Source organism: Meles meles, chromosome 10 (assembly GCF_922984935.1).
Source record: "Meles meles chromosome 10, mMelMel3.1 paternal haplotype, whole genome shotgun sequence".
Lineage (NCBI taxonomy): Eukaryota > Metazoa > Chordata > Mammalia > Carnivora > Mustelidae > Meles > Meles meles.
Genome location: NC_060075.1, coordinates 87,132,181 through 87,144,220, shown reverse-complemented (window position 1 = coordinate 87,144,220; position 12,040 = coordinate 87,132,181). Strand labels below are relative to the sequence as shown.

The following is a 12,040-nucleotide window of genomic DNA, read 5'->3' as shown; positions in this document are numbered from 1 at the left end:
CAGGCTTTGGTCACCTGTTGGGACCTCCACCACCTCCAGGAAACCTGGTACTACTGGTTGTTTTTTCACATGTGAACTGTTGGCAACCCTGAACACGGATGCTGCTTTTCCTCAGCTAGTGCTTCTTTAGAGAAGGGACAGAAGAATACAAGACATCACCGAACATTGACAGAATATTCAAATTCTGCTTTCAGCTCATGTCATGATCCCAGGGTCCTGGGATGGAGCCTGTGTCCCGGGGGCTCCCTGCTCAGTGTGGAGTCTGGGTCTCCTTCTCCCTCTGCCCCGCCCTCCACTGATGCTCTCTCTCAAATAAATAAAATCTTTTTTTTTTTTTTAAAGTGCATTATGTTTATAGCTGCAACACTGCAAATACCATAAAAGATTGAGGAAATATTCTTTTAGGACTTGGATACTATTACCTGATTCAGCAAAGAAGCCACTCATGTCACTGATAGATGAGTGAAGTCTGTACATACATCTTTGTTGTTTCACTTTTGTCCTACTCATGAGTGTAAATGAAAATATTCATGTTAAAACTATACACATTCCTCAATATTCTTGAACTTTTTTATTTTTTGGTGAAAACAAGAAAGACATCAGAGTCATAGAATTTTATTTTTCCTTTGAACACAAAGAAGACAAAATTACTAGCTGCATTTATAACTTTGGCAAAAGTCCATGAAGGCATTGTGTGAGAATCTATTGATTACATCAACTTTATAATAAAGAGTATTATGTATTTTATTATCATTTATAAGTTGTGAGCTATACATATTTTATATCTCTAAGATAGTCAATGTAAAATATAATCTGTGCAAATTTATAGTAAACATATATACATTTATATGCATGTATGTTTTTAAAGTGCCAGTTGTTAGATATTTACTAGTATGCCAATAATTAAAGATAAAATAATTTATGAACTAATGTATTTTTTTAATAAAGATTTTATTTATTTATTTGACAGACAAAGATCACAAGTAGGCAGAGAGGCAGACAGAGAAGGGAAAGTAGGCTCCCTGCTGAGCAGAGACCCTGATGCGGGGCTCGATCCCAGGACCCTGGGATCATGACCTGAGCCGAAGGCAGAGGTTTAACCCACTGAGCCACCCAGGCACCCCTAACTAATGTATTTTTTGTAATTTTTGGTCTTCTTATCAGGCACATAGTCTAATTCTAATTTTTTTTCAAATGTTTTATTAGATATCTCAAAATATTGTTTTATTCATATGGGTAATCTTTGTGATAGCTCTCAGTTGCTGCTGTAAATGCTATCTTTTCTGTTTTAATTTCTCATTGTATTTTCTAAATGGTCATTTTGGACTTGGGTACAGTACAAGTATCTTTTAAGGTTTTAATTTGTAAGAGTAGATTTAATTTGTAAGCTTAACATGAGGTGACCTCTAAATAAGAATTTAGGCAAAGCTTCTAAGATTTGATATTGTTCTCATTTTCTAAAGAAACTGTTGTATATCTGATTTTCTCTTTGACCCAGTAATTATTTAGAACAGAATTTTTGGATCCAAGCAGTTGAAATTTCTTTGATTAAGCTTCTGGTTTTAATTTCTAATTTTGTACAGTGGTCAAGAAATGTGGACTGAATTATTTCCTTTCTTTTCTTTTTTGGACTGAATTATTTCTACCTTGTGGAATTTATTGAGATTTCTTGGTGGACTAGTATATAAAAATAATTCTAGTAAATCATCCATGAATGTTTAAAATAAGAGCGTTTCTTTTAGAGAACAAAATTTCTATGTGTATGTGTGTATCTATGTATAAATTCTTGGTATTTCTTACTGTAATAGTGATATATTGGTTGCCTTTTATAATCAAGCTTCCTTAGTTTATTTTGATATTTTTATTTTACATATAAAGATTAATAAGTAGTATGTTTCATTATAGATTATAGCATTTTTTCACATAAAATTATATTCTTTATCCTGGTTGATGTTTCCTTGCCTTGAATTCTTTATTTTCTCTTAATATGGTCACCTTTGTTTCCTTCTGCTTATGGTTCTGTGGAATAACGTTATGTATCCCTGTATTTTTATTTTTTTATTATTAATTTTTAAAAAGATTTTATTTATTTATTTTTGTAGAGAAAGCACATGTGAGCAGGGGGAGGCGCAGAGGGAGAGAGAGAATCTTGAGAAAACTGTGCTGAGTGTGATCCCACCACCCCAAGATCATGACCTGAGCTGAAATTAAGAGTCAGCCGCTTAACTGAGCCACTCAGATTCCCCTGTATCCCTGCATCTTTAATCTTCATGCTGGTATATTTTAGATTTGTCTTTTGAAGGAAGCATATAGTTAACTTCTGTTTCTAAATTTTTCATTAAGCCTTTTTAAGAGGATAGTTTAGAAGATTAGTATTTCCTGTCAAAATGGAGCATATGGTCTTATTTTTATCATCTTGCTTTATGTTTTTGATTTTTCTGTTACTGTACTATATTCATTGCTTTCACCTTTTGCTATATAAACTATGGTTGACTTTTATAGTTTTGAGGTATTTCAGAGGTATGTGCACATTCTATTCTGTATTTCAACCAGTGGCTATTTGTATTTTTTTTTTTTAAGATTTTATTTATTTCTTGGAGAGAGAAGGAACAAGTGTGGGGAGGGGCAGAGGGAGAGGAGGCAGACTCCCTGCCGAGTGGGGATCCTGACTTTGGGCTCTGTCCCAGGACCCTGGGATCACGACCTGAGCTGAAAGCAGATGCTTAACCGACTGAGCCACCCAGGCACCCCTGTATGGTTTTTTCTGAAACGTGCTTTCAATATGCATTTCTCCAATTATCAGAGTCATGATGGAACAATGACTTTGGCTCCTCCTCCTGTATTAGACCAGAGATCTAATACACTTTCATTCTCCCTTCAACTTGATGCTTCTCTACTTCTTCCCTTTGTATATAAACACATGAAAATTGTGATTTTTGTTAATCACTTAACTTTCCTTTTAATATTGACTTTCATGTTTGTGATGATATTTATGGTTATGTAGTCCTAATTCTGGTTTTGTCATTTATTGATGGTCCATTTGTTACACAATTTCTTTACTCTTTAATTCTGATTTTTGTTCATCCCATGATGACTGGGAATAGTTTATTTTTTTTATTTTTTTTTTATTTGACAGAGATCACAAGTAGGCAGAGAGGGAGGCAGAGAGTGGGGGGGGAGCAGGCTCCCCACCGAGCAGAGAGCCTGATGCGGGACTCGATCCCAGGACCCTGGGATCATGACCCGAGCCGAAGGCAGAGGCTTTAACCCACTGAGCCACCCAGGCGCCCCATGGGAATATAGTTTTAAGAACTCTTTATCCAAAAGATAAATGGGTATTAGATTTTCAACCACTGCTTTCTGAAAATAACTTTCTTCTGTCTTGGAGGGTAAACAACTCCTCTTGGCGTATAGTTCTTGAATCATGTCCCTCACTTTATTTTTAAAATCCTACAAATACTGCCCCATAATCTTTGATATTTCATATTAAAGAGAAGTGTAAAACCAGCTTGATTTTTTGTTCCTTTGTTGTTAATCCATTTTTTCTACCAATACGCTTGCAAGAATTTCCTTTTTACTGAGAAATTTAAAAATATTTTCCAGCTTAATTGTATTCTTTCAATTAACTTTTCCTGGAACATAGTAAACCTTTGACCATTAAAATTTAGACCTTTTCTCAGCCAAGGAAGGTATTTTTCTTTTTTAACTCTTCTATTCCATTTGTTCAGGTTTAATCTTAAGAATCCTCTTTCATTTATGGGTTGAATTTTTATTCCTGTTTTTCAAAACTGTCATCTTCTTTCTTATCATTTTATCTCTGTATACGTTTCTTCAGCATACTATGTTCCCTATATCAGTAGTTCTCAAAGTGTGTTCCAAGGGTAGCTGTGTTCCAGTAAATGTTTAATAACTAGTTTGGGTAGAGGCCAAAGGGATGTTCTGATTTCTGTGGTATAAATACTACCACCATGATCATTTTTAAGCTACCAAAATGATGTCATTGATTGTGGAGTTGGGAAGAAATGCTAATGGTTGGCTCTCATGGGCTGGTGTAAGCCAGCTCCAATGACATCACTGTGGAGGGCCCGACCTTCTCAGGAGTTCTATGAGGTTCTCTAGTCCTACAATATAGGATATTGCTCAGTACTTTTCTTTAGGCATTCCATATTGAGATATGTATGTATATGAATATATGTGCGTGTATGAATGTGTTTGTGTGTGTGTATATAGAGAGAGAATATATTATAAAATCCATTAAGTCCATATGTGAAAATCTGAACTTAAAAAGTAGATGATTTGGGATAGCATACTTTTAGATAATCTTTTCTCCTAGGAAATTTAAAATAATACTACAACCATGCATAGTTTCTGGGACATTTAGTGTACAAATGAAGCTGTACATTTAATGAGCAACAGATAGAAAAACAGGACCCAAAACGAGAATTTTGCTTTGATTTTAACTCTAGTTCTTGCTGTTGAAAGAATATCCAGGGTAAATGCACTTGATATTGATGATTTGTCATACCAAAAAAATGTGCACTGACTTTCTTATCTGTGATAAAAATATATTTCATAATGACTATTTTTGCTCTGTTTACCATTGTTTCAAATATGCTTGGGTATGCGAAAGGGTTCTTTAACTATAAATAACCGGAGAAATGTTGTTTGTGCTGTTGTCGTTCTCTCTCCAGGGCCTTTAGCCTTTCTTTCCAAAGAAATCATTTGCCAAAAGAATATAATTTGTTTGCCCTTCTTGACAACATTGATTTGCCAGCTTCTTATTTGAATATTTTTCCTCACTTCTTCAGGGACTTGCTCAATTTTCTAAAGTTGAAAATGAGGGTGGCTGTTAGCTCATGCCCATTCCAGGACATGTTTGCTTTTTCCTGAATCAAACCCTTTCCATTCATTTCACAACCTAGCTGGCACTCTCAGCATTTCATTTGCCATAGCATCCTCACTGTTCACCCTTGGTCTCTCTTCCTCTCGATCTGCTTTCCCTTATGCTGTAAGAAGTATCACCCTGGAACAATATTCTTTTCATGTCTTTAACATGCTTAGGCTCTAGACTCTTCCCTTACTGTCCTTTAACGTTATCTGATCTAGACTCTTCCCTTACTGTCCTTTAACGTTATCTGATCAAACCTATCTGCCCAGGTTTCCTGAGGGAGGCCCTTAACTCCTACCAGATTGCTATATGCTTCTTGTTCTCTCTAGCTAGAATGTCTTTCTCCTCCTCTCTGCTAAGCCATAGCCTTGAAACCTCAAGTCATACCATCTACCAGAATTCCACAATGATTTCTCCTTTCCTTGAAACCTAACAGCAACATTCATTCTCTTATTTACCATTTATTGATCAATTACTATGTGGGAGACATTCTAGGCATATAGGAGAGAATAAAGCTATAGGAGAGGCTCCTTAATGGAGCCTCATCTGGTATAGTGACATGGTGTTCGATTATTTTTCATACAGGCTCTTCAATTGGCTTGGGAAGTTCTTATTCATAGGTGCTCTCATGTAATATAGTCTTACCAGTAACCATCAGAGTGGGGCAGACAGAGGAAGCTGTTGCCTTGACTTGACTGGACATCTTCAAGGTCTACCCTACGAATAAGAGGTCAAAACACTGCATTTGGATTTCTGCAGGAATCTATTGTGCAAAACTGTCCCTATGAAACTAAAAAGCCCAACACTTAAAAGAAACTACTGCAATCCTCTCTTTTACAGATTAGGCCTTGTCTTGGTGATTTTTCAGAGAAATTTTTGTTTAAATACATAATTCTTCATTTCTGCCAATAGTAATTCCCTGAGGTATTGGTGATCTAACACAGAAGGTTTCAATTCGTTAATGGAAAAAAGCCAAAATAAAAGAGAAAAAGTGACTTCTGTAGTTTCTGTAAGTCTATAAGACTTCTTAAAAATTATAGTAGCAGTAGAAAAATAAATCACAAAGGGAACCCCCCCCATTAGAAACACTTATTTATCAAAGAATGAAGAAAAGATAAACACAGGCTGCCAACATTGCCTCAAAGTAGAATTAGAAATACCAAGTTGTCTCTGGCTTGAGAAAATGATGAACCAGATCTTACTCACGTAAGGGATTTTTTTGCCAAAATTCAGAATAAAAAGTTGCAGTATTGCATAAAATTTGCCAAGTGATTTCACTGTCAACTGATTATTTTCCCATCCCCAACAGCTTCAAGCCTATGGCCCTGTAAATCCCTAGAAAGGTCTACAGGGCCACTTAGGATTCTCCTGTGCTGGGTTTTCAAACCAGGTTCCCAAGAGGTTCCACTTTGAAGACAGTCATCTAGGGACTTTCAGTCTGGGAGTCATTTAGTCCAGTGAGCAAGTTCTTTTGCCAAACCTGAGGTTCTCAACCTGGGCTCAGTAGATTCTCCAAGGAGACCAAGGATAGAATTTAGAGGTTCCATGAATTTTGATGGGGGAAAAATAATCTCTATTTTCACTAAGCTCTAACTGAGATGCAGGTTAAGAAAAATCGCAGTAGTATTAGCAGCTCCTGGGACTTCTTGACCATATAAATCTCAAACCTTTTCTTATTATAGTTGTCACTAGTATCTCAAAGTATCATTGACACTCATCACTACTTCACAATCAGGGGTAGTTATTAGCTCTGCCACTAGATCTTGTTATTTAATATGCTAATAAAGAAGCACGTACATTATGATTCCACTCATTTGGTTTTTTAAAAATTTTGATAATGAGGGGCGCGTGGGTGGCTCAGTGGGTTAAAGCCTCTGCCTTCGGCTCAGGTCATGATCCCAGGGTCCTGGGATTGAGCCCCACATCGGGCTCTCTGCTCTGCGGGGAGCCTGCTTCCTCCTCTCTCTCTCTCTTTCTCTGCCTGCCTCTCTGCCTACTTGTGATCTCTGTCTGTCAAATAAATAAATAAAATCTTTAAAAAAAAATTTTTGATAATGATATCTTTCAATATAGTTAGTTGCTTTTGTAATTTGAAGTGTTTTATTTTACGCATTAAAAACATTGTGCTGATGAAGGGTCCATAGATCTAGAGGTATATGTTATCCACAAAAAGTGAAGAACTCCTCATTCCATTCCTACTTTGAGTATTTGTGTGTGTGTGTGTGTGTATTTTAAGATTTTATTTATTTATTTGAGAGAGAAAGAGAGAGAACAAACAGAGGGAGGGAGAGGGGCAAGCAGACTCCACACTGAGCGCAGAGCCCAGCGTGGGGTTCTATCCCAGGATCCTGAGATCATGACCTGCGCTGAAATCAAGAGTCAGAGGCTTAACCGACTGGGCCATGGAGGTGCCCCCTACTTTGAGTATTTGTTAACTGATCACAAGGACTAAAAAAAGTTGAACAATAGGCTTGGGCTTGATTTGCATATATTTGAATACGCATGATTTTGTAAGTGACAGCTACACTATTATAATTAAAGGCAGACTGATAAAGAGGTTAAAAATGGGTTAAGAACAGTCTGCAAATGAGTGGGCAACACATCAGGGGAATAAAAACTGTATCAGAGGCTATCAGTCTCACTGGAATTCAAACAGATTAAAAAGGGCATTAAACCTTGAACAAAATAAGGGTGTAGTTGTAACGTGAGGTCCCCCAAAGTCTTGGAATCCGTTGTATGTGCTACTTTTGTCAGATGATAGCCATTCCATTATGTGGAAGAAGATAGCACAAACTTCATAAGAACAATTAATACACTATTATTTGAAGTAGTAGTAGCAAGAATATATATATTTCAAAGCTTCTACCTACTGATTTCAATCATCAAAAGTCATCCTTAATATAATATTGTTACATCTATGTTCTCATGTAATTGTCATACCTCTGAGTGCAAAGAGTGGATGGAATTATATCATGTCACAGATGAGAAAACTAGGATTCAGGAAAGCTGAACACAGTCAGGGTTAAAAAAAAAAGAGAGAGAGAGAGATAATATTATAATCTCCACTTAACAGACGCAGAAACAATCTCTGAGAGGTTCGGGAAGTTGCAGTAAGTGTCAGGGCTGAAATCTGAATCCAACTTGGTCAGATTCCAAAACCTTGTGTATTTTCCATTGTGTTGTGCTGTCTGCCTTACTATTATTCCTTTCTCTAAATTAGAGAGCTAAAGGTTTGTTAGAAATGACAACCTAGCGCACACACACCCCAAGAAAACTGTACTTTGCCCTGTTGAATCACAAGGGTACCCCCAAGGGAGAGGATGACAAAGTGTTTCCAAAACTTTGGCATAGCCCTTGGTTAACTCAAGGGCCCCAGGAGAGGGGATGTGTCCTGGGGCTATTAGTGCTGCTTTCTGCTGCAAGGCCCTGCCCATAGCCACGGGGGAATCCAGAAGGCGTCCCTCTTTGTTCTGTAGAATCTCATGGACATTGCTAGAGGGAAATGTGTGTTCTGCATAAAATCAGTCACTATGGAATGGGAATCATTATACATCATATAAGGTGTGTTTTCCAAATCTTAGGAATAAATCTGATTAACTGTCAATGCTTGCATATCTTACTCCCCATTTACATGAAAGTAAATTTTACTAGTCATCTGTAAACTAGACCCTGCTTTTGAGGGTCAGAGAGTCACCTTCTTCCCACTTTTCATTCTTTTTGCTTTCCAATTTGCTGTTAAGCTGTTGCAGATCAGAAACCAAGAGCATGTAGTTAATTCCATTACAACAGCGAGCAATAGTGGGAGTTCTTGCACTTTTAAAAAATGCCAGGTTTAGGAAGGCTTGAAAAGTTGTCCAGAGAATGTCCTCAAACTGTAAGCCCTTGCACGGTAGTACAGGCTCATCTTAATAATCCTCCTTTTTTTCTGGAAGCAATCACTTTGGTCATGGTGGTAATGCCATATTTAATCTGTTTGAACTCCAGTGAGATTGATAGCTTCTGATGTCGTTTTTATTGCCTTCATGTGTTGCTCAACTCATTTGCACACTGTTCTTTTTAACCCATTTTTAAGTTCTCTATATCAGTTAGTCTTTAACTATAAAAATGAAACACATACAAAATCATGCATATTCAAATTTTTTTTTTCCAAACCATTTGCTTATCATGTCCATTTTAGGAGCTTGTTATGTTTAACTTCGCCTTTCTGCTCCAAATCCTCACTGTCATGAACAGTTAATCGCCATTTAAATGTTTACAAAGGGTTTGTCCATCTAGACATTTTGCACATTGTTTTGGTGCTCCAAGGATAAAACCTAAATACAACAATGCTGCAAACTCTGTAACTTTGGTTTCAAACACAAACTAACGTCCAAACAATATGATTGCACAAACGTCCCCCACCCCCAGACCTCTCCCCCATCAGCCTTCTTAAGAATCTAGGCAAACCCATATTTTCATTTAAAATGTAATGATACATTATCTGAATCACTACTCCAAGCTCCTTCACATAACAGGAAGAGCATTAACAATTACGTTCAACTGCTGAAGATCTGCAAGGAGAAAAGATTAATTGATAGTTTTCCTTCTCTTTGTCATAGTGGCTTATGAAAGACGTGGAAAACGACTCAAGTATAATCCCTTTCCTTCTTCTCTCCTTTCGCCCCTGTCTTTTCAGGTACTTCCAGAATCTACAGAATCTTAGTTTGGCTTATTGCAGAAAGTTCACAGACAAAGGTTTACGGTACCTGAATTTGGGGAATGGATGCCACAAGCTCATGTATTTGGACCTTTCCGGCTGCACCCAGGTTTGTCTTTCAGTCTTTTCTTTCCTGCAGCAGGCGAGGAAGTCCTCCGGGGGACGGACTACATCCAGCCCTCATGTTATACTAATGCTGGGCACGGACTGCAACACAGTTTTCAGAGGTTTTGAATTACGTAGCCACAGCTGCTTAAAATTTCCCCAGGATTGCTACTATAGGCTCTTGGCTTCCTTCCACTGGAGTCACATCCACACACAGGCCGAGCTCATTGGATGAGGAAACAGACCACTTCTGTGTAGATACTTGGAGCCCAATTATAATACCAGAGTCCAAATGTTGAAAACTTTAGAATTGCTACCAAGATACAAACAAAGGAAAAACCTTTTGGGGGAGGATTTGCAAAGCACTTCCTGAAAAGTCAATGAGCTCCCTCAGGGGCTTTCAAAAAATAAATAGCATTGGGTAAAACGCCACAAGTGCTAAATGTAACAAAGGAAATACAACAAAGATGTAATTTTTAAATTATATTGTATCCTAGGACTAAATAACAGGAAGCTTTGAGATCTACATGGGGAAATATTTGAGTCTGAGGGGACAAGATGAAGGAAAATTGGGTAGAAAATAGGGTGTAGTTGTGGGGGGTAGGCCATGGCACTTTGGAAATAGTTACTGTCTCGTTGGTAGTTTCTTCTTCTCTATTTGGTAGATTTAAGTCATGATCCTTTTAACTTCTTTTCTTCCACCTCTCTGTATTTTGTTAATGTTAGTATCATAGTATGTCCATCTTTCTGTGAAAATCATATACTAGCACAGATGAGAAGTGGTTGAAGCGTTGGTTGTTACCATTTGTTGAGCTGGTGTTCTATGCCGGGCACCATGTTGAGTGCTTTACACAGATCAGATTCTTTCCTCATGTGAATGCTATATAGTGTGTACTGATTATGCCCATTCAGAAATGAAGAGAGCAAGTCTCCCGAGGTTGTACACCCAGTGAAAGCACGTGGTAGTGGTGCCCTTATAAGCACCAGTTGGTACATCCGTGGGCAGGTAGAGTCCCCTGGAGGGAATACAGGCATAGTATGGGTTTCTCCTCCAAGTTCTTAAATGGACAGGACTTAGCTACTCGCTGTCACTGGCATTCCATGGTTCCCTGGTACACTAGGCAGTAGGGAGAATGCAGGGAAAAGGTGGAGAGGGCTCCACGCTAGGCTTGAAACATCTCGAAGTTAAATTTATTTCCGATCTACGGGTGTGTAGCTTGCTAAACGTCAACATCTACCATCAATCTTTTTTTTTTTAAGATTTTATTTATTTATTTGACAGAGATCACAAGTAGGCAGAAGAGAGAGGGAAGCAGGCTCCCTGCTGAGCAGAGAGCCCGACGCAGGGCTGTATCCCAAGACTCTGGCATCATGACCCAAGCGGAAGACAGAGGCTTTAACCCACTGAGCCGCCCAGGTGCCCCTCTACCATCACTCTTAAAAGACTGAGATAGACTTAACATTCTCTCTAGCTTGACTAAACTCTAGCCCTGACTTCCCTTTACTTAGAGCATTTATTTTAGAAAACTTGCAACTGTATATTCTTTCTTTGTTGTCTTGGAAATAGATAAAAACCTCATTAAAAACTTCTTGATGGTTTTATAACCGAGGAATGTCTTCCTCAAGGGCCTGGGAGCCATCCTTTGATATGTAATCATTAAGGGGAATAGCACCGGTGTCTCCCAGTCCCTGTGGGAGGGGAGCTGCTTATTTTCGCTTTGGGTGTCAGTTAGCAAACACAAATGGCCTAATCACAAAGAAAAATATTTGCAAGTTCAGGAATAGCTCAATGTGCTTGACACATCCCTTTAATGATACATCTCCAGGATTTTCCACCAGCTCAGCCAGTGCTTAAAAACCTTCCCCCAGAGCATAACTTACCTCCTTGTTCTTCTCAGTTTCCACAAGGTAACGACTGTAGCAACAACATAAAATTCATACACAGATGTACAAACACACATACACATATCCTAAGGAGAAATAGTCTCAGTTACAGTAAAGTCCAAACAAGAGGTTTCGCATCAATATGCCTCTGGCCAAACATGCACGCAAAACGCACATAGTGTATATATTTTTAAATTTTGAGCCAACATTTAAAATTCTGGAGTCTTCATAAAGAAATCTAGACTTCCAGGTTTCTCTTTAAAAACTGGGAAAACAGGCGAAATTGGGCCTGCATTGCCACATGGCCACAAAGGGCTGGGACTGAGTTGGCCTCACCCCGTTGGAATGGAGCATGCTGGCCTCCCCGATTCTCGGTAAGGTCTACACAGGCCCTTATAGCTAACCAGTCAACGGCATCACCCGCCTGTCCTCGGTGGGTATTTAAGTTTGGTCTGAATATATAAAGA

At 38.2% G+C, this 12,040-nt stretch overlaps 2 protein-coding genes across 2 annotated transcripts in view; one reads left to right on the top strand and one right to left on the bottom strand.

Annotated features, from left to right (window-relative positions):
* Positions 1–9,761, bottom strand: part of LRRC17 (leucine rich repeat containing 17) — a 32,131-nt gene extending 22,370 nt beyond the window's left edge. Inside the window, exon 1 of the mRNA XM_046020442.1 lies at positions 9,634–9,761. The gene's annotated coding sequence lies outside the window, so the exon portion shown is untranslated. The remainder of the gene's footprint in view (positions 1–9,633) is intronic.
* The window catches only part of FBXL13 (F-box and leucine rich repeat protein 13), a 233,922-nt gene that overhangs the window by 116,826 nt on the left and 105,056 nt on the right, over positions 1–12,040 (top strand). The window contains exon 12 of the mRNA XM_046020438.1: positions 9,564–9,693. Within this exon, the coding sequence (XP_045876394.1) occupies positions 9,564–9,693 (130 nt within the window). The remainder of the gene's footprint in view (positions 1–9,563; positions 9,694–12,040) is intronic.